Below are 22,463 nucleotides of genomic sequence, written 5' to 3'. Positions count from 1 at the left end.
AAAAAAGTTTGATAAAAATCAGGTTTTTCCAGTGGGTTATAACTCAGGGAAGGAAATGGCTCCAATAGTTGAATGTGGCCCAGTTAGTAAGATTCTCAAACCTAATGAAGTTTTCTGCTAGTTCCAGAAAACTTTTTAGATGATCTTCATGATTAATTCATTGAGAAACAAAAAAGTGATGCCTGAATTGAGATGCTGGGAAAAAGAATAGACTGGAAAAGAAGACAGCCAAACTAAACCAGTAACTCAGGAAGGGAACAGCTGACTGTCAGGGAATTTCCATGCCTGTCACCCAGCTGCCTCCTCACTCCCACACAGCAGAAACCATCTCCCCTAAGCCTCCCCATCCAGGAGCCCCTACCTTTCAGGCCACTGTGGTAGCAGGCATGCACCTGCTGCATCCCACTAAGGGAAAGCCACTCTCCACGTACCCCTTGAAGCAGTTACTGGAAGAAGAATGCATGCCAGCAACCTCAACTAAAGAAAAGTGTACTGCTGACAAGGAAAGGAGAAAATAAACCTGTCTTAGCAAGCCACAGTCAGTAGCCATTCATTTCACTCAAGTTACCACAAGTACAACGATGGGGCTCTAAGTTACTTTTTAAAATAGCGTTTCTTCTTTCACTAGGTATTTGGGAAGACACGGGAGTGAAGGGGCCTCCCTAACTTCACTTCCTGCTGGTCTCCAATGGTTTGATAAAGCTGCAGTGATTGTTAGAAATCAATCATACCCTAGGATCCTTCATAGGACAACAATGAATGGTGTGGATATTGGGACTTTTTATTTTAAAAATATCTTTCAGAGAGGGGAAATTCTTATACCTTCTCTTCCCACAAAGAAGAAAAAAGAGTGGCATATTGGATTTTCTAATTTAGCTAACCAGTGAGTAGATGCTCACTGGCAATTTATCTGGGAACACAAAGCATTCAGCAAATGACGGTGCCTTCTACCAGCAGACACATCCTCAATGAAAAAAGGCAGGTCCATCAATCCATCCTTTTCAAGTTCAATCAAATAACCTTAGCTTTAAAAGAGTTATAAGTATGCCTTGGATTTATCCTTATGTTTAAATCAAATAATCTCCATTTAAAACATTAACAACAACGCAAGTCTGAGATACAGCTCTGACAATGTGATGGAGAATGAGCTACATAGTGAAGCAGGTGGCAAGCAATTCAAAAAGCTGGGCAGAATATTAGAGTATGCATATGCATTCAATTCAAATGTTCACACGTTTCTATTAACTTGCCAGGTATCCCTGGCAAACTAAAGTTGATAAACAACTAATCCCAGACATTTCGTAGCACTTAGAATTTGAGACACTAAAATATAAAGGTTCATAAGAAAATAGACTTTAAAAAAGAATGTCTTTGCTAATGTTATCAGCTATTAAGCAACATAATTATCCAGAAAAGTATCAAGTTCTTAAGTACAACTCAATTTAAACCTCCCATACTACCAATTCTCAAGTTTCTATCAACAGACCTCTTTTTTTGGACTAGCACTGATTTTTTTTTTTTTTTTACTGATTTAGCACTACCAAGAATATAGACTAAAACTCTTAATGTTTCTCTTTCCCCAAGGATGTTAAAAAATATAATAATAATCTGGTCCTCATTGCTGCATCCTACGTGTCTCACATCCATCTGGCTAAACTAAAACCTGACCCAGAGTGCTCTCAGTCCCTGAGTGCTATATAGCTCACTAAAAACAAAGATGGGGTGCCAGAAAGCTAAACAGCCCTAATGGCTAAGCTGTTGGAACCACTGCTGTCTCTTAAATGTTAAGCACAGCAGCTTCTCTTCCTAGACCCCAGCCTGCATTGCTGGCTGGGTGGCTCCCGAGGCCTGCCTATGACCCTAACTGCAGTGACTCAATATGTGCCCCTCAAAGCCTGTGTACTAGCTCACAAAGAATATGTGCAAGACATAAAAAGCCAATGATTGTGCATCTTGAAGAATGATCACCAACCAGGTGTGGTGACACATTCCTTTAATCCCAGCACTCAGAAGGCTGAGAGAGGAACACCGCTAATTCAAGGCCAGGCTAAGCTACACAATGAAACCCTACCTTAAAAATGAAAAGGGGGGAATGCCCATGCGGTTGGGGCAGGGATTACATGCAATGAAGAAAATGTGTTCCAATCAGTGGAAAAGCACAAGTATTAAATCTTGATGACAGTCTTGATTAGTAAAAAGCACAAACTTAAAAAAAAAAATTATAAGTAGCCAAGTTCAAGTACACGCCTTTAATCCCAGCATCTGGGAGGCAGAGGCAGGTGGACCTCTTTTGAGTTTGAGGCCAGACTAGTCTACAGAGCAATTCCAGGCCATGTAGGTCTACAGAAAATCAATAAAACAATAACAATAACAATAACAATAACGATGCCTCCCAAAATAACAATGCCCCCCGAACAATGACAATAATATTTAAGATTTTTTATAAAAAAAACCTCCAACTATCACTTACTCTTGCTTCATTCTGGTGAAGTTTTTCCTCCATACTTAAAGCTGTAGGGGAGTCCAAGAGGGCAATCTATAATTTAAATCATAAAGACATCAGTAATTAATAAACAGAAGTGATATACAGCAAAATGGTTTCCCCAAATTACCAAAAATTCCAAAAAAATCTACTAAATAGTAGCAAAAAGTAATTCCACACATAACACCCCAAATTATTAAACATCATTAAGTCTCTAATCCATGGAATACATACATAATGATTTCCAAACCCAGGGCATCATGGGTCCTAAACTGATATTTGCAATATAAATCAGCAAAGCAAAGGCTGTAACAGTGGCATTTCATGAAATCAAATACCATCCAAATTCCTATGGTTTTAAGGAACCGTTTGTATGGATGTGCACAAAGAACAAAATTCAAAAAGATGTTCGAGTCTTGCTCAGTAGGCTTTTGAGGTTTATCCACATTGAGATATGCAGATAAAATTATCTGTCTTCACTTGCTGATGGTATCCAGTATGTGGCCTGGCTATGCTACAACCTGCATTCATCTCCTTACCCATGCTGCAGAAAGGCAGAGATAGGAGTGAGAGAGATAAACACCAAAATCAGGTTAGAAGGGGAAGGATAAGTACACAGCCTGGGGCTTTGGTGGCTCTTCTAGTAACTGAGCCAGGAAGTCAGGTGCTCCTATTCTGTCTGCTTCTCTCACTGCCTGACATGTCACAGGATGCAAACAGAGAGTCTACTACCCACCCATACAATCACTCTTCCTTGATTTGGTGGAATCATGTATTTTGTTTTGAACAATTCCATTTCCATTGCTTGGTATTCATTCCAGTGTGTGGCACCATGCCATTTCTGATGCCGCTTTCCTAGTGATGTAAATATAGGCTTTTCTAATCATTTGCTTTACCAGCATCATTACAGTGACTATCCTCATACCAGCTGCCTCCAGTACACCTTGTCTTATCAACAGAATAAATTCCTGGGAGAGGAATTCATAAGCCATCTATGCAATTCTTTTGTAACTGACAAGTTGTGTTTCCTAGAGTAGCAGCATGGTTTGCCTATTTACCTCTCATTTTCTATTCAAACCACAGCAGCTACAGTTGAGATCTCCTTAGGCTTGGTAAACACTCAGTCTAACAAGATGACTGGGCCACGCTGGGCCTCTGCACTCAACAGAGGGCAGAGCCGCCAGTGAGGAAGCACAAGAGACCCATTCAGTTGTGAGAGCCTGCAGTCTCCACAGTGGTCCTCTAGCCGCCCACAAGTAGGGTAGAGATTCACATGGGTATGTGTGGCACAACAGAAAATGTCCAGTGACACACCAGGGGTACATCCTCCAAAGGCCTTGCAAGGGACTTTCCTAGTCACAGGAATTCCTGTCTCGAGGAACACAAAACTGTAGCTTCCAGGTTGCCATCTAAACACCTATAGTCCTTCCTAACCGGGATGAAAGTCACCAACTGGGGTTATTTTTATCATTATAGATGGTGTGCGATTACATAGCTGACATCCCACTTTTATACAAAGGTTAACCTAGGGAGAGGCCCATCAGTACATCATGTCACTGCACCTAGCATGCTGTCCTACATGCAGACAATAGGTACTTCACACATATTTTTCATTGAAGAAATGAAAGTGGCAGACGTTACTAAGACTGCATTGCTAATAAGGAGCTGACAATTCCTCAGTTAGTGAGCCCTACATAACATGGATAATTTTACAAAATTAATCATAGCTGAAGTACCCCTACATCCTCGTCAGTGTAGTAGATGATGGTCAAATGAATCACCCACACAAAATGCCATTACATCCAGCAGCTCTTTTGCAAAATTATTTTGAAGCCTATGTAAAGAAAGGCCTACTTAAGCCCTTGTAAAAGAAAGTACTGATAAAAGTAAGCCATTGTCAATTATTCCTTGCAAGGTGTCTGTTTAGAAGATAATGGTTCAGGATTAAATAGCACTGAGAGTAAGTTCACGTATTACTGAACCAAGAGTAACTCTGTCTCAAGTGCAGCAGTAATATCAATAACCAGCTCGTACCTCCCACTCTTGCGGAGATGCGGTATCATCAATGACATTTACTATATGGAGCATAGTTTGCACATGTTCAGGGAGCCATTTGAAACTTCCTATAAGTTGTACTCACATTCTTTCTTCACTTTCCTGTTGGGTTGTGATGTTTTTACTTATGCTCTTTTCAGTAGCCTGAGATGCAGCCTCCTTGCTGGTTTGTGCCATGTTGATCAGAGCCAACAGTCATGATGTTATGTGCACTTGCTATACCCTCTCTCGACTCTGTCTACCTGAGTTCTCACAGAATGAGCACTCTGTGCTACATGTGAGGCTCTGTCTTCTGCTAGTTACCAATTGTTTTGTTTTTTCCTTCATGAAAGCTGATGTCATATCTGATTTTAATTGAGAACTGTATTCTCCATCCTGACAAAGTGATCTTGTCTTGAGCTCAATAAATTGCTGTTTCTGTGCTGCCCTCTTTCTCTGTGGGCTAACTGATAGGACTGCCCATTCCCACAGACGTCATCTACCTGGGCTTTTCAGTGTCTCATGCATCCATCTTAAAAGTCTCCTCACAACTGCACTTCTGTCACTGAAAACTTACCATTAGCCCTGACTGTAAAAATAAGTTCGCACCACCTCCACCCTTTCTCCTCACTGTTTTCCTTGCTACCTAACTTTTTGTTTATTTCATTTCTATTTTGCTTAGTGTGCTTTTCTCCAGATATAGTCATGAAAGATGAGGGAATCAAGACATTCTCTCTCTCCCAAATTAAAAGTCAAAATACCTAAAAATATGTCCAAAGGCAATAAAATAAAGACTTGGTAAGAAAAGATAGCCAAATGCCAACTTCCCTAGTCATCTGAGAAGTGCAAGACAAATCACTCTGTAATACTGGCAGACTTGAATCCAAATGGTTACAGTGATAAATGGACAGCACCCAGGGTGGGCAGGGATCTGCATAGGCTAAACTGGCACTGTCATACACTGATAGAGAAACAAATCCTGATGTAAGTACTTTTAAATTAAAATTGTTTGGCAGTATATACTGAAACTACAAATATGATTGGATACTTCCTTTTAGTCATAAACCTCTCAGAAACATCAATATCTTTGCCAAAATATCAGAAGTCAATGGACAGATAAACTAGGCACATCTGTATGATGGAATATAGGTTTCAAATGCAACCTATAAAAGTAAGTGGGTTCATATCTCCATGCAACATGGATGAACCTCACAAAGAGTGCAGAAACTAAAGACATCAGATCACAAGAATTCATACTTCAAGATTCCACTTAGGTAAAAAACAAAAGCAGGCAAAACCAAAAGCTCTGCCTCTTAAGTCAGAAGAGTGGTTCCCGCCTCTCTAAGTCCCTTGAGGAAATGAGAGAATGGTTCCTGGAAAGAGGCACTAAGGGCAGCTTCTGGGATGCTGGTAATGCTGTCTCTCAAGATGTGTGCAGGTTAGATGGGTGAACTGAGCATCTAAAATTCATGCACCTATACATGCATCATGAAGCTTTTCTGTACTTATATAATACTTCAGCAAAATTTCCTATGGAAACATAAACTATTATTTTTTTTCTATATAACAGAAGCAAATACACATCAGAATCTTCCTGTTTTATAATATTGTGTTTTTGAAAGTTTGACACATGATAGCTTCAATGACAATATACAAAATTACTAAAAATAAGAATTGGTTTTTATTTATCTTCGCTCAAATAAATAATCCTAAAAATACAAGTAAAATTTACATTCTCAATAAACTATGAGAGTATTCAGAGTAGAATATTCTAGGGATAAAGGAATGTCCGTTACTGGCTTATATATTTACTTTATAGTCAAGATCTTCAGGGGGCCCAAGATGTGGCCACTGCCAGAGCAATATTAAGCACTGCTTAATGTGAAGCTGTGTGTGTGTGTGTGTGTGTGTGTGTGTGTGTGTGTGTGTATAGGTAGGTAGGTATACTCATACATGCAGAGTTCAAAGGGCAACCTCTTGTTGGTCCCTGGGCACCTTCTACATCTGTTATTTGAGATGTGGTCTCTCATTAACCTGGAACTTCAACCTGTAGGTCAGGCTAGCTGGCCTGCAAGCTTCTAGGTATCTTCATGTCTCCAGCCCCCATCAATCTCACCATTGCTGGGATTACAGATGTATGTGTCATCACATCTTGCACTTTATGTGGATACTAGGGATCCATACTCAGGTCTCTATGCTTGTGAGGCAAACACCTTACTGACTGAGCCATCTTCCCAGTCCCTTATTCAGAGACTTTTAATAAGCATTTAGGAACACCTGTTTATTTCATTAAGCATCACAAATTTAATTAATTTAGGACATGTTTGTATTGTCTCATAGCAATTTATAGCTTCCAAGTATTATTTATTTTGAATTAGACTCCCATTTTCACTATAATATGGATGTTAAATTTATCAAAATACATTCCAAATAAACTTTCTATCCTCATTTCTAAAATAGTAAAACATTACTCCCTTAATTACATCAGGAATCTTAACTCATGAAAAAATAAGAAAAAAAAAAAGCAACACTTTGAAAACATTACTCAAAGTTTTTACAAAGTTTTCTGTCTGTATGATAAGGGTCCTTTCAGATGAGTTTGTTTGTTTCACTCTCTTAAAAAATAAAGTATAAGATGCTGCATCTAGCTATGCATGGTCACACATGCCTTAAATCCCATCTCTGTGAGGAGACCAGCCTGGTCTACAAATCTAGTTGCAGACCAGCTGTGGCTACAGGAAAACCCTGATTCAAAAAATAAATAAATAAAATAATAAAAATAAAAATAAAAGGACGGGCTGGGCGTGGTGGTGTACACCTTTAATCCAAGTACTCAGGAGGCAGAGGCAGGCAGATCTCTGTGAGTTCAAGGCCAGCATGGTCTACATAGTGAGTTCCAGGACAGCTGGGGCTACAGGGAGACCCTGTCTCAAAAAAACCAAAAAATAAAATAAAAGGAAGGAAGGTGCATCTAGAATTTTCCAAATGCTTTCCCTCACATAGTAATCATTTTTAAAGCTTACTTTAGATAAGTATTTTTAAAAACATGGACAAAGGATTCCAATAGCAGTGATAAAAATGAGCATCATAGTCTGCACTCCACTCTGTAAGTCATGATTTCACATTCAGCCAATAACGTCCTTTCACATCAGGAGTGCTTTATCACCAACTAAAGTGTGGGCAGAGATGTTTTTAAGCACAGTGGAGATTCCTGTTCGACTGCTGGCCTCCATCTTGTGGGAAAGGACTGCCAGGCTTACTCACTCTGAGGTTTTCATGCTGCCAATATTTTCATAGTTCAAAATATTTCCAGGTTGTCAAGACTCGTCAGTGCCACGCATTCCTACAGGGAAAGCACTGAGCACTTCACATTTACATAAGTCTTTTAATAATGGACTTAAGACATCCATCTGTTGGCTAAGAACACAGGATGAAATGTACCTTCGTTTTATTTCTAACTTCAGTAGTTTAAAAAGCTATCCCTGGATTCCTCTCAAGAGTGGCCTTCCTTCACAGCAGTACCTAAGCCTTCCAGAACAGAGCTCACACCAATCCTCACAGAACATAACTCTGCATATGCATGGCACAAACTGTGAGACGTTTAATGGGAGGAACAAAAGGACACACGCTTCTTCTCTGGAATTGAAAAGCTCCTGAAGCGAGGTCATTTCAACAACCATGCAAGGCCCCAGGGGACAGTACTCCAACCAGGCCCCAGGTATAATGTCACAGGTGTCACTGTGTCACCTGGCTAAAATGAGACAGAGACTCAGAAAGGTGTTCAAACAAGTCCTCACTCTGTTAAAATACATTTATAGTCATAAAATGCATGTGTAGAATTTTAAATATTACCCTAAGCATCTCAATTTCTTTCCACTAATGGAGATTATGTTGCTAATCCTATTGCATGCTAAATTGCCATCCATAATTGATAACTATTAGATGGTTAATCATTTCAGGTTTAGTGGATAAAAATCTTAAACCCAGAGTGCATAAGGAATGCAAAGGCAATAGGATGCTGATGTAGAGACTGGCTAACTCAGCTGAAGCTTTACTTAGTACTTATTTACTCAAATCAATACCGCAAGATAATTGCCTCATTAAGATCTAGAAATAGACGTCATTACTCAAAGAAAATTATCTATAAATCTCAGAAAAAACCCAACCTGATTCCCTTGAGCAAGCAGTGTTTTCAGCCTGGCTATTTCAGCTCGCAGCTCACGGATGAGTTTGACGTTGGCATCCTCATTAATGGTAGGCTTGTTGATGATGTTTTTGGCTCTATTTGCATAGCGAAGAGTACTTAGGGTTTCTCCATAATTGACATCAGCAGGTGAAATGGCTGTGAAAAATGAATTCAAAACATAATTTATAATTTATCTAGCACTCCATGTTTCATTTAACACAAAGCTGGTTTGTAATTTAAAAGTCAGATTAAACCCAGGTCATTGGATAGACTAAATATTCATTGCTACTGTAATGAATATTAAAAATTATCTAAGATTTATAGGAAAGGGTGTTCACTGCACCAAATTAAATGTCGTTTTGCTCTTCTCAAATCTAGACTCACCCACCTAAACTCTTTAGGATAAAATATGAGCTACCCCCCAAGTAAAGGGTGTGCTCAGCTGATAACATATGAGATTGAAAGACTGCGTATCTCTCTACATTTAGCAAGAATTAAAATACCTTTGCATTGTCTGGTAAAATCCACCATCTGTAAAAAATCCAGAGCACAGCAATTTTCCAAAAGTCAGAAGACTACTTAATTCCTTCCTTCTAGGAGCTCTGGTTAATTCTACACTGCACCCCACCACCATCTCCAAACTTCTAAAACTTAAGACTAGGGTGAATACACAGTGGTGTGCCCTTGACATCAAAAGTTAATTCAGGACAGGGGATACAAGGAGGGCAAAGCAGGAGAAGGGAAAAGAAGGAAGAAGGGGAAAAGAAATCAAAGGGAAGCAGGAAAGAGTTCCCGAGTTCCCTTCTCCACATCTCCTGTGCTACATACGCTTCTCAATTCTTCTGTCAGCTACCTAGTCAACTGGAGAAATAAAGTACATTGCTATTCTCAGAATGCTGAAATTCTTGATTTTTTTTCCTTTCAATTTATAATTTTAAATTCTGTACCTATTATTTTGAATAGAAAAGGCTGAGGTTCATTTTTGTTTTTGCTATCTATAAGAGTTGGTCTCCTATGAGCTGGTGAAAAGTTTCTGCATTGTACTTTAAGTCATCACAGCTTCTGTTACAAGGAAAGTCTACTGAACTGTTAGTAGGCTACTACAGACCAGTTATACTCTGTGATCTTCAAAACACTAACATTTTTTAATATGGAAGTGTGCGTGATCCTAGTGAAACACTTTCAACTTAAAATCTACACACTTAATGGGCTGGAGAGATGGCTCAGCGGTCAAGAGCGCTGACTGCTCTTGCAGAGGACCCAGGTTCGATTCCCAGCACCCACATGGTGGCTACGAACCGTCCTTAACTCCAGTTCCAGGGGACTCCAAACCCCTCTTCTGACCTCTGCAGCATTGCAAGACACGGGTGCATTCACATACATGCAGGCAATACACTCATACAGATAAAAAAATTAAAAATTAAAAAAAAAATCCATACACTTAATTCACAGGAAACACTGACGCCCAGAAATATAACTTAAGCTCTTACTGGCAATCATGATGGTCTTAGAGTTTCCGCCAAGGCTATCTTTCAACAGCCACGTCAAAACAGAATCCCTGTAAGGCACAAAAACTTGCTTCTTCTTCACAAGAGGATTGGCTGCATCCTGAGATAAATCAGCTGCAGGGAAGAAGGGAACAAGGAGAAAGATCATTACAGAAGTGTCTGTTTTCTCCAACCTTGACCATGTTGCCTCAGTCTGTAATAAAACATCCAGCATGCTTGCTCAATGGTAATAACAGTGCCGAGGAAGAAGAGAAGGAAGGAGTGACTGAAGCCTACCTAAGGCAGAAATGACATTTCCCAGAGTCACAAGGGACTTGTTTATATTGCCCCCTTCTTTCAGCCTGACCCCGGTGGCACCGGTGGCATCTGCACGCTCACTTCCAGCAAGATCGACCAGGTGGATCTTGCTCACAGTTTCACATGGCATTTCGGCATCAAATTTCGCCTGTGGAAGGACATAAAAGTAAAGCTGATGAGGTACCAAGGGCCTGATGTTGTTTATGACCTGAATCCCAATTACTTTACATTCCCCACTGACATCTCTCCAACTAGAGTTTTGTTCATTTTGCTACTCTGGCCTTCATAGTGATTATAAGAACTTCCAAAATTAAATTTGATACAGCAGATGTCTATCACATGAAACTCTTGCACTCTCTCAAGAACCTCTCCATTTCTCACCCCACTGTCATTCTGGACAGAGCCCTATTGGCTCAGAGTGTGGCAGAATATGAAACCAGGCCCTAAGAGGAACAAGTAATTAGCTTCATTCACTTCTGGAAGCGCCAACTTTCCAGCCCAAAAGTTCTTCAACACTTGACTAACAGGAAATTATGTAAAACATCATTTGATCCTATTTAGTGAAACATTATTCCACATTTTTAAATGTGAATATTAAGTATATTATCGTGCTTCTGAATCCTATCAGAACTTTATTTTATAAACTTCTAGCCTATGTTTTACATTTTGAGCCAAATGTAAAAAATATTAAAATGAATAGATTTTGATGGAATGTAAGCCTCTTAGAAACTCCAGTCAGTCACTTCCTAATATCATCCACCAGAAAGCCAATAAATTGATGTAATTCATAAAAGCAAGGCTCTAGCAAAAGATCAAGACAGAAGAATGCAGGAGATCTTCTACTTCACCTTGGAGTCTCTTCACTTTCCTGCTCGCTGGCCTTGTAACACTGCCTGGCCTTTTCTGGTGCGTTCAATGTCAGTGTGGACAGACACCCTCAATTCCTAACACTAGCTGAAGCCTTAAGAAGACTCTGCAGCTTTGTATTCATGCGGCATCCTGGCCTCAGTGGCAGACTACTCACCCCCAGCCACTCCCACCCACACTCACAATGCTGTCCCCCCACTTGATCATAATGAATTCTTACATTAGTACTTTAAGTGTTCGCTGTCCTTTAATATCACTGTAATCATAATCAACACGGCAGTGAGTCCGTGGAGCGATAATGTGCTGCACCAGTTACTCACCTTGGCTTCCAGCTGCTCTGGCTCACAATCCATTATCTCCCACAGAGCTTACAACAATGAAAACTTTTGCTTAATTAGACACAGAGCAAGTTTTTCTTATGTCTGAAACAAGGTGGAAGGCTGCTAAATATTTCTTGGGGGTACACATCAGGTCATCTAAAATTACAGTGACTGTAACCACCAAAAAACTCAGCACACAGCACATGTTCAATTCTAATTAACAAGGAAATGACAGTCACTTTGCTTACTGATACTCCTGGTTCAACAATGATCAGTGCTCAGCTGGTAGTAATCAGCAAGTAAAGACCTCGGGGATGGAGCCTCAACCCCACAGCTGCCCTTACCTGAGTGAAGTTGATGGTGAAGATGGCGTGAGACCTGCTACTGACATCATTCATCCCAGTTGCTGCAGTGGTACGATTGATATTTCCTGCGTCCATAAGCTCTTCTACATCACTGTAATTCTGTACTAAATGCTTGGATAGATCTGGACAGAAGAAAAAGAGAGGGTGAAGAAATCTCCCCATTAATGTAGGGACAGGAAAAAGAAACTTCCCTCTAAGGAGTAACACACGATGACACACCTGCAGAGGATCAGTTTAAAGATCCTGTTTCTACAGTGTGGCAGTCTATAATACAAACTCAGAGCTAAACAAGTTGGTAAGCTCACTGGCCTCAGCTAACTCATCTGGTAAGAAATCCTATTCACAGGGCACCTAGAATAAAAGTCAGCCATTAACATCAACCTCTTTGGCCACAGTGGTGGCACAGAGAAAGGTATGTGCAAGCACTACCCTCATGCAAATCCTCAAAATATTTTTTTAACTGCTTAAAAAATATTTACTAGCTGGGCGTGGTGGCACACGCCTGTAGTTCCAGCACTTGGGAGGCAGAGTCAGGAGGATCTCTGTGAGTTCAAGGCCAGCCTGGTCTACATAGTGAGCTCCAGGCCAGCTGGAGCTACAGGGAGACCGTTTCAAAAAGACTGAAAAAAAAAAAATTTACTGTTCTTTTTTTTTTTTTTTTTTTGAGGGGTAGTCATCAAATGGTTCCAAAGTTAAAAGTTAGAGTATGTAGGGCTCCCCTATAGTTAACTCTCTCCTTCCTCTTCTGTCAGTCAACCAAATGCCATCAATTTCTTCCTGTCCTTCCAGAAAAAATTCAAACATACTAAGGCAGTTATACATATATAAATCCACCTCTTCTCTCCCTTCATGAAAATGACAGAACGCTCGGCTAGGAGTGGAGCTCAGTGGTACAGCTTGAGGCCCTGTGCTCAATCCTCACACCGCACATGCGCGCGCGCGCGCGCGCACACACACACACACACACACACACACACAAAAATACTTTTTTAGAATAGTATATCATAAACATTGTTTTGCATCCTGCTTTTTATACATATCTAAGGATAGTCTGTAACTGTTGAGACTTGGTATTCATTTTTCAGACTGCAAAGAAATGACTGTATGTGTAGATTACAACCAATTTAACCAGTATCCGCTTGAGACTACAGAGGTTGTTTACACTTTATTTCCAATTACAAGTAACAACTGTTAAAATGTTTCGTACATAGGTCTTTTCAAATGTGTGGGAATGTTTCTGCAAAATAAATTCTTGGATGTAGAATTGCTAAATCAAAGGCTACTTGAAATGCTGATATACATTGCAAAACTGTCCTCCAGAGGGGCAAGTGATACGCAGCGGCGGCATGAACGAGGGCTTGTCAGACTCTATGCCAGCTACACAGAGGGAAGGTCTCATTTTGCTTTTCCCTCATGATCAGAGGGGGTGAGTACTCTCTCTTCCACTTAAAAATCATTAGTAGTTTGAGATGGTGGTATAGCTCAGTGGTAGAGCACCTGCCAAGCAGGCTCCAAGGAGACCTGTGTCTGATTCCTAATACCATGAGAAAAACAAAAATAGAGACTTCCTCTTTGGAGCTTAAGGCATAGCACACTGGTGGAGCACTTACCTTGTATGCAAATAGCCTGGGTTTAATCACAAGCACCACACAGACAAAAATAATCAGTATTTCTACTTCTGCGAACAGCTGATCCACATTATCTGTTCATGTTTCTACTGGTTGCTGGATCTGTCCTTATTAATTTATACGAACTTGTGGTAGTTTTAATGAGAAACGCCCCCCATACGCTCACATATTTGAACACTTGGCCCCAATTGCTGGTGGTGTTTGTGGGGGTGGGCTTTGAAAGGTCATAGCTTTGCCCCATTTCCTGCCAGTTGCACTCTCTCGCTCTCTCTCTCACTCTCTCTCTCTCCCCCCCTCCCTTTCTCTCCCCCTTGATGTGCCTACTTAAAGATGTGCGTACTCAGCTTCCTGTTCTAGCTGCCTCCTGTCATGCCTCTCCCGCCATTATGGACTCTCCCTCTGGAAGCCCAACCTCAAATAAACTCTTTCCTCTATAAATTGCCTTGGTTATAATGGCTTTAGCACAGCAACCCAAAAGTAACTAATACAGAGCTCTTTATATAAGAAGGAAATCAGCACTCTATCTGAAATATTTTCCCATTTTGTAATTAAGCTTTTTTACTTTACTTTCAGTGTCTCCTTTAAGTATGAAGCTTTATTTTTCACCATTCAAATTTAGTATATTTTCTTTTATGGTTTCTGCATTTTTAAGTCAAATTTTTAAAAACCCTTCTTTCAAATTTCAGAAATGAAATTAGCCCACAGTGTCTTCTGGTCATGTTATTATTTCATATTCACGTATAAATCTTTGACTCGTTGACCAATTATTTTGCACAGAAATTTGAGCAATGACAATTTGCATTTCCCTTCCATTTAGCTTAAGAATCCATACTCCCCAAAGTCTGAATAATACACTATTTAAAATTTTATAAAGATCATAAGTATTGAGGTCAACAGATACTGATGCTTTACCCTGTTTAATTACTGTGTCTCTTCATATATCAGTTTTTACATGTTTTCACATCCGCTATAGTAATTAAAGGAAAAATATAAAGGCACATGTTACACTGGAAACTATTAAAAATAATAGGTATTCCACCCCACTCTCTCCCATCCCTGTACACATTAACTGCACAGCTGTGCAACTTTCTCTGGGGAAATAAGGTAAAAATGCAATGGAAACTTAAGAAAATATAGATGTGATCCTGTTGGTACAGAGATGACCTCAAGATTTTAAAAGGCAGCCAAAGGAGGTACATCTTCAAACCCATGGCCTTTCCATTTTTGTCACCAAGGAAACACTTCACACTCAATGCTGTGTGAAAGCATGCTTCCATGAGCAAGTCCTACAGGCCAGCTGTTACTCAGCCCGCTAGGCAGAGCAAGATCAGCACAAGCATGGCCAGAAACCTAATGCATTAGATACTTTTCTGTCTGCTGTGATAAAAATACCTGGCAAAGTAACTTAAAGCAGAGGAGGGGGTTATTCTGGCTCACAGTTCCAGAGGCTACAGTCAGTCATGACAGGGGAGATAGCAGGGGCAGGAAAAAACTGGTCTCATTGTGTCCTCCTCAGTCAGGAGGCAGAGAGCAATGAAGGCCTGTGTTCAGCTCACTTTCTCCTTTTTATTCAGTCTGGACCCACAGTCCATGAAATGAGGTCACCCACATTCAGAGAGAAGTCTTCCCACCTCAATGACTGTAATCCTTAGATAATTCCTTGTAGACATGACCAGAGATTTGTTTCCATGGTGATTCAAAATCCCATAGAGCCGACAATCAAGATTACACATCATACTCAGTCAGCTTTAAATATCTGGCAAGGGCCAGTTCTCTACCCCATAGTACATGTGACATTCTCCATGACTAACCCTGCTCAGTTAGTATGGAGGGAAGGTCATTAGTAAGACACCAAAGGGAACTTTCATAATCATGGCCTAGGAATCTCAAACTGCTAGGGCCAGAATGCTGTAACTTAACACCACAAAGCTACAGTTCAGAACCCTGTGCCCAGGACTGTCCTTACTCAAATGACCCAGATTTGCATGGCTCCTAATTGCATGGCCCAGAGTGCAGAACTGAGCACAGAGGCTCATGCTAACCTCTCAGGGCTGTACATAAGCTGATCTGGACTGTACTCATTCACATGGTATAGTACATGCCAAGAAACTGCATGTTTCCTAATCTTAAATGTACTCCTAAATGAGTACACAGCCTATTGCTATGGTACTCAAGCTACTATCCAGCCTACTGGCTGTCGTACTGTACTCAATAAACTATTTTTACTATCCTGGTGTTAAATGGTGAATTCATTCACTGTCTGCGAGTCCCTTCCCTGTCACTGTACTGGTAGACACCTAGTCCACTATAGTTAGTGCATCACAACACAGATGCTGAGAACCAAGCAGGAAATTCTGTCAGAGCTCTTCCTCACAGACAAGAGTCACCTGTTATCACTAGGGTTAGTGAAAGTATGCTAGTAAAATATTGCACCACTGAGAGAGACAAGTTTGGGGGAAAATGCTTATAATGCTGAAGAATATTAGAAAACAAATTTCCTGAAAGGTTTTTAAAGCCAGAAGAAACTAGTGGCAGGTCTCACAAAAATCAGTGAACGATGGGGCTAGATAGATGGCTCAGCAGTTAAGAGCACTTACTGCTCTTCCAGAGGACGCAGGATTGGTTCTCAGCACCCACATGGCAGCTAATGAACACCCATTCTTAACTCCAGTTCTAGGACATCTGACACCTTCACCTGGCCTCCTCAGGTACCAGGCACACACATGGTATACTTATATAAAAGCAGGCAAAACACTCATACATCTAAAAACAAAAATAAAATCTTAAAAAAGTTAATTTATTTAGCTTTATTTTGTGTATGAGTATTTCACCTCTATGAATGTAAGAGTACCTGTGTCATGTAATGCCCACAGAGTCCAGAAGAGGATGTCAAGTGGTTAAGAGCACTGGCTGCTCTTGCAGAGGACCCAGGTTTGGTTTCCAGTACCCACATGGCAGCTACTAACAGTCCATGGCTCTAGTTCAGAGGATCTGACACCCTCTTCTGACCTCTGTGGGTATTGTACAACAAGGGTGCACTTATATACACACAGGCATATACTCATACACATAAAATAAAATAAAAATAATAAATATTTTTAAAAATCAGCGAACATCACCTGGTGAAGCATGGAATTACAAAATGAACAGTGGGCAGCGACAGCTCCTACATTTTTACTGTAATAAAATTCCAAAAGAAAAGGGAGAACAGGGCTATGGAACTTCGTTCTTACCCTCAACGTAAGGTCCTTCTTTTGGGTGTTCACGGACTCTTAAATTGAAGGTTTTAGATGACTTTCGCCTAAGTAGGTCTCTCACACGCTCGTTATAAATTTCTAAGTAGCTACAAATTTTAAACAGAATGAAATTTAGAAAAGCATTGAATCATTAACAATAACCACCACAGCATCTGTAAAAACAACAGCCATACACATCTCTGCTGCACACTTTACATAGGTTATCTCATCAAATCCTTGCAACGGCTCCAGAGGTGGGTAATTCTATTATCCCCATTTTACAGCTTAGGCAAGGGAGGTCTAATGTGCTTGAAATAACTTGTCCAAAGTCACAGTCACCAGAGGGACAGTGGCTGTGAGCAGTAGAATCAACACAGCTCTGATGAAGACCCCTGGAGAGGCAAAATCAATACAGGCTCAGCTTCAAAAAGGAGAAGGTGCTTTGTGTACCCAGACTGATATGTCGGTCAGATTTAAAGTCATCCTATCACAATGAGCAAGCACAAACGTTATTCAGTGAAAAGAACGAGACTCCATTTGAAATAAAAACTGAATACTAAAGTTTCCCTCCAGGCTATCATATATCTTATCCAAATTGTACCCAAGCATTCTAAGCTTTATTCCCAACTAATATAAGCACAGGCCAGGAAAGGCAGACTCATTCCTCAAAAATCTATGGGTTTCCTGGGGACCTCTATGCAAACCCAAGCAGCCTGAACACCCTCTGAGCTCTATCACTCAGGTCATGGCCCTACCTGACTTCTGTCCGGAAAGACGCTTCATCCCATCTCGTGGTTTCATTTATCCGGCTGAAAAGTGCTTCACAGATCCGAGGTATTAAGCCCAAATCACCCTGCCACAGGAAAGAAAGATGCCACAGCTGTCATTCAAACTAGAATCAAATGGTGACTGAGGTTACATTTTGTTAGAATGGAGTTAAGCTCAAGGGGCTTCCAAAACAGCCCTAGTCCTCCCACCAATGGCCTGGGACACCCTATTTGTCCCCCTGGGGCTGCTTCCTAGTCTCTGAAATGCAAAGATAAAAGTCTTCTAATTTCTACATGCTAGGATTTAGATAATGTATGCTCATCAGTTGTTAACCAGTCAAACAATGGCTTGCAAGGATAAGGAGACTTATTCTCTACCACAGAAAAGAGTTTAGAGCTACAGGATAAATGTTTACAATACCTGCTAAATGACAAAGCAGAAAAAATGAACAGCAGGAAGAGAACACACACTGCAAAGACCCAAGGTCTTAGGTGGCACACTAAACTTTGGAACACACCCCTCCTTTGCTGTAGAAATTCCTGCACAGATTCTCTTACAAAGGATTTGAATCCACCATATCATTATGCCATGTGCATGTAACAGTCACTAATCTGCTTCAGTTGGCATGAAGCATCCTGGGAATGTGGGAGTAACACTCATATCATTATGCCATGTGCATGTAACAGTCACTAATCTGCTTCAGTTGGCATTTTGCACCATGCAAAATGCTCTCTGTAGGAAACCAGACCTCAGAGCACAAGTGTCCTTGGCAAGTCCCTTCCTACCTCTACTCAGCTCCCACCCGAAGAACGCCAGAAGTATCCTCATTGTTTTCAGGAATATTTTTTTCCGTTTGTATCATTTGATCAGTGCAAATTGTTATCAAGGAAAACTGAGCCTTCTGCCATATTTTTTGTTCTTTAAAATAAATAAGAGTACCAAAGCCATACTTACCTATGAGATCAGAGAAAACCACATGTCATTTGGAAGAGTTTCACTGAATGACTTACATATATAGCAGCTGACATGTAAATTTCAATTTTAGAGTTTTTTTTAAGGTTCAGTAGGAAAGCAAGAAGAGAGAAGTAGTGATAAAGTTAAAGGTGCAGTGCTGAGGAGCTCTGTTCTCCCCTCTCTCTTGTTTCTCCCAACCTTCCAGCACTGTGCTGCACAGATTAGCTCATTCTAATGTACTTCTGGTATAAAAGTAAAGTCTGGGTTGAGAAGCAGGTTCTAGGCACTGAAATAACGTCCCTATAAAGACCTGTTCTCCTACTTCAGTGGATACCAAGCACCGTGCACTTGAAGATGCCACCGTGCATGCTGGCAGGGAGCTCTGCAGCTGCTCACAGCCTCTCCACAGTCAGAACATGCATGCCACGGGTTTGGCAGTCATTGAACAGCATTTTACTGCAACGTGAGACAGAAGGAATATGCAAGCACTACCTATGTCCTGACCCTTCCCTTTTTTGCTTTCTCTTTCTTTCCTTGCTTTGGATGTGTGTGCGTGCATGCATGCGTGCGTGTGTGCGTGCGTGCGTACTGTTGCTGGAGATACAACCAGGGCTTGAGCATGCTGTGTAGGCATTCCCTCGCTAAGCTACATTCCCAACGCCAACATTATTTTTTTGAGACAAGGTTTCCCTAAGGTCCTCAGGCTGGCCTGAAACTTGTAATCCTCCTGTATCAGCCTCCTGACTAGGATCACAAGTGTGTGCCACCATGCCCAACTTTAATATCAACATTTCACCCTTTCATATTTTGGGGCAAATATATTATGGATTCCTGTTAATGTATATAGATTAATTACTAAACAATACATGCTGTGTTTATAACCATTTACACTGTATAAGGGCTGTGTAACTCCAAGTTCTTAATGTATTTTACTGGATTTATGTAACACCTTTCCATCAGAAAGTTAGATTTTTCTTTTTACACTTTTCTTAGGAAAAAAATGTTCTGAATAATTTTAAAGAACAGACTTTGGTAATTTTATTCAAACTGTTACGTTGGCAGAAAAGAAGAATAAATTACTTGTGGGCCCAGTACACTTTCTTGATAAGATTATAAGGTCTTTAAAGGCAGAAAATGAACTGGGACTTGCATCCATTATTCATGCTTATAAACTTAAAACTATTTCTAATTTAAAATCTCTCAAAGGAAATTTAGTTCAACTTATTACTAAGCTTTATCTTATTACCAAAGAATGATCAGAACATGAAAAGCAAGTTCGTGCAGACCAAGTAGATAAGAGATCATTCTATCAGTCTAGAGAAAGATAATAAGAAATTTCCTTCCCATGCAATATAAACAACGTACAGAATTTCCCATCATAGTGTATGACTTTCCGGATCCAGTTTGCCCATATGCAAAGACACAAGCATTATAACCTTCAAATGCAGATTTCACGACATCTGTGCCCAGGGTTTTGAAGACCTGAAAGAAAAAATAAATAAATAAACACACACAAAGGAAATAGTTATCATGGATTTTAATAAAAAGCCCCTGCAGTGTTGACAATATTCTTGAATGCTACTTTCATCTTCAGGGATTACAGCATAAAAATAAATCACTGCAGAGCTTTTAACAAAAGAATATATATGCACCCCAATTTTTAATCAAAAGTAAAGTTTCCCAACAAGCAAAAAGCTGCCCCATTCTCTTTTCTACCTAAGTTATAAACAGCTCCTGCAATATAAAAATGTAAACAAGGCAAAGTGGCAATCGTGTCTGGAAGCAAAGAAGATTGTAAAGCATGATGATTCATAACTACATGATATATAGAGCTATTCATTCCATAGGAGCTTCTAAAAATTAATATTCAAAACCTAAACATCATAGTAACCAGAAACTATTGCCTGAACCATGACAAACTAAAGCCTCCATTACTCAGGTCTACAATTCCTCAATTTAAGTCTCTGAGGGTCTCATGCAGATGAGGTGGAGGGGCTGGGCAACCTTACAACAGGGTCCAGATGCATTTACCTATTTGGATACTTGTCCAGACACTTGTACAGAAAGTGGGAAGATAAGTTGTAAGAAGTGAGTCACATCTCCAGCAGCCTGAGTTTCTGTTCTATGTATTACATAACTGCCATTTGAGGAGTGAAAGGATGAGGCACAAATGCTCCAGGAGGACAACTGATATAAATGAGACAAACGAAGATGTGAGGTCACCCTAATTATACCAAGCTGGGAAAGAATGAACCAAAAATCTGCTGATGGGTTCTTCATGTCCTCTAAGCCCAGCACACCAAGGGCACATCAAACATCTCTGTGCTTCAATAAGAGCAGCAGCATCTAGTTCACAGCCAAGGTGGGAGTTCCTACAGTGCTGATGCCCTCTGAGCCAAAATCAGGAGACTCAGAAAACCAACTCTACCAAACTACCGAGGACAAGAGATCCTATGCTACGCTGCCCATGAGAGCACCTCATGAGCTCTCCAGAATCCCACTGGCCAGTAATAGCCCAGTCATAGCCCAGTGAAATATGAATCTATGTGAGCCCAGGAGTCAGTACATTGCAAATTCTCCCAAGTGATTGCAATATAGATACACCTAACCATAAGAAAAGTCTGCTGACAACACAGCTGGCATCCAAGAGTAAAACAAAAGTCCAGACAAATGGACCTGGGCTTTCTTCCTCCATCCTGTTTGCACTGTTTCCTCAGGTTCATCAGTAAAAACTACCATTTCAACTGAACCACTTCTGCAAATAACCAAGCTCATGTATTCTGGGTTAATTTATACCCATTTCAGCTTTACACACATTTTTTTATCTTAATTATCAAATTCTGATGACTTAATGCCCAACTATGACAGCAGTCACACTTACTGGGTACTTCTACAGGTTCATATATTCATTCAAAGGGGAGAAGCCTACTAGGCCTCAGATGAGGAAACAGAGAAGTTCGGGACCTGAGCTGCTGCCAGTGAATGGCAGAGTGAGGATTTTGCCTTCATTATCTTCCTTCTATCCACACCCTCTAACTTAACAAAGTCCTAATGCTAACTGGAAGGACCCCTCCCCAAAGTTCTATGAAGCAAAAGCTGGAATCCCAGGGCCTTAACGATCCAGACCAGCAGCTCCAATGAAACTCAGGGACCCAGACCACTAGTTTGAATTTATTTTTACCACTGCAAATGGAATATAAGTAAAAAAAAATCCAAATATTCCTCCAGTTCTCTCAGATTAAACCAAAAGCAAAAGACCCTCCACAAACTTTTAAGAGAATAAACAAAGACACAGTTCTCCTAGTTTGACCTGGTATAAAATAAAAATCACAGAAAATGCTATTCAAACCAAATTCAAAGGACTCCACAATAAAAATTCTGCCTAGGACTCCGATAACACAGCAGTCAGTAGCAGGGATATCAGAGTATAAGGGCTCTAGTCGGGGGAGGGAGGCTATGGGAGGGTGCTATCTGGGAAGTGGATGTAAAATAAATAAATTAATTAATTAATTAAATAAATTTTTAAAGAATTCTGCCTAGGGTAAATCCACACTTCTTATTTTATTACCTTGTGAGAAAGCAGAACACTCACCTGGATACTTTTCTGACACTTAGGAGCCACAGATTCTTGGCACTGATGGCCACAACGGTAGAACACGTCTAGAAAAGGTAAGTAAGGAGGTGACACCAGGCCTAGTTCAGGCTCAGCATCAGGTAACCCACACATAGACAGGTAGAGACACAGAAGCTGACACTGCCCTCATCTCCAGAGGTCTTCCAGTGAAACAAGCTGCCCTCTCGGGTTCCTACCACAGAAC

General features: G+C 40.4%; 1 protein-coding gene across 2 annotated transcripts in view; it reads right to left on the bottom strand.

Moving 5' to 3' along the window:
• Positions 1–22,463, bottom strand: part of Kif16b (kinesin family member 16B) — a 299,448-nt gene that overhangs the window by 255,965 nt on the left and 21,020 nt on the right. For both annotated transcript variants that reach the window (XM_029565752.1, XM_029565753.1), the window contains exons 4-11: positions 20,011–20,127; positions 17,679–17,776; positions 16,921–17,030; positions 12,039–12,181; positions 10,487–10,655; positions 10,193–10,324; positions 8,683–8,858; positions 2,471–2,536 (exon numbers count right to left, since the gene is read on the bottom strand). In XM_029565752.1, coding sequence (XP_029421612.1) covers positions 2,471–2,536; positions 8,683–8,858; positions 10,193–10,324; positions 10,487–10,655; positions 12,039–12,181; positions 16,921–17,030; positions 17,679–17,776; positions 20,011–20,127 — 1,011 coding nt within the window. The remainder of the gene's footprint in view (positions 1–2,470; positions 2,537–8,682; positions 8,859–10,192; positions 10,325–10,486; positions 10,656–12,038; positions 12,182–16,920; positions 17,031–17,678; positions 17,777–20,010; positions 20,128–22,463) is intronic.

Source organism: Nannospalax galili, unplaced genomic scaffold (genome assembly GCF_000622305.1).
Source record: "Nannospalax galili isolate Female #2095 unplaced genomic scaffold, S.galili_v1.0 scaffold1118, whole genome shotgun sequence".
Lineage (NCBI taxonomy): Eukaryota > Metazoa > Chordata > Mammalia > Rodentia > Spalacidae > Nannospalax > Nannospalax galili.
Note: the sequence above shows the minus strand (reverse complement) of the source record. Positions and strands in the feature narration are given on the sequence as shown.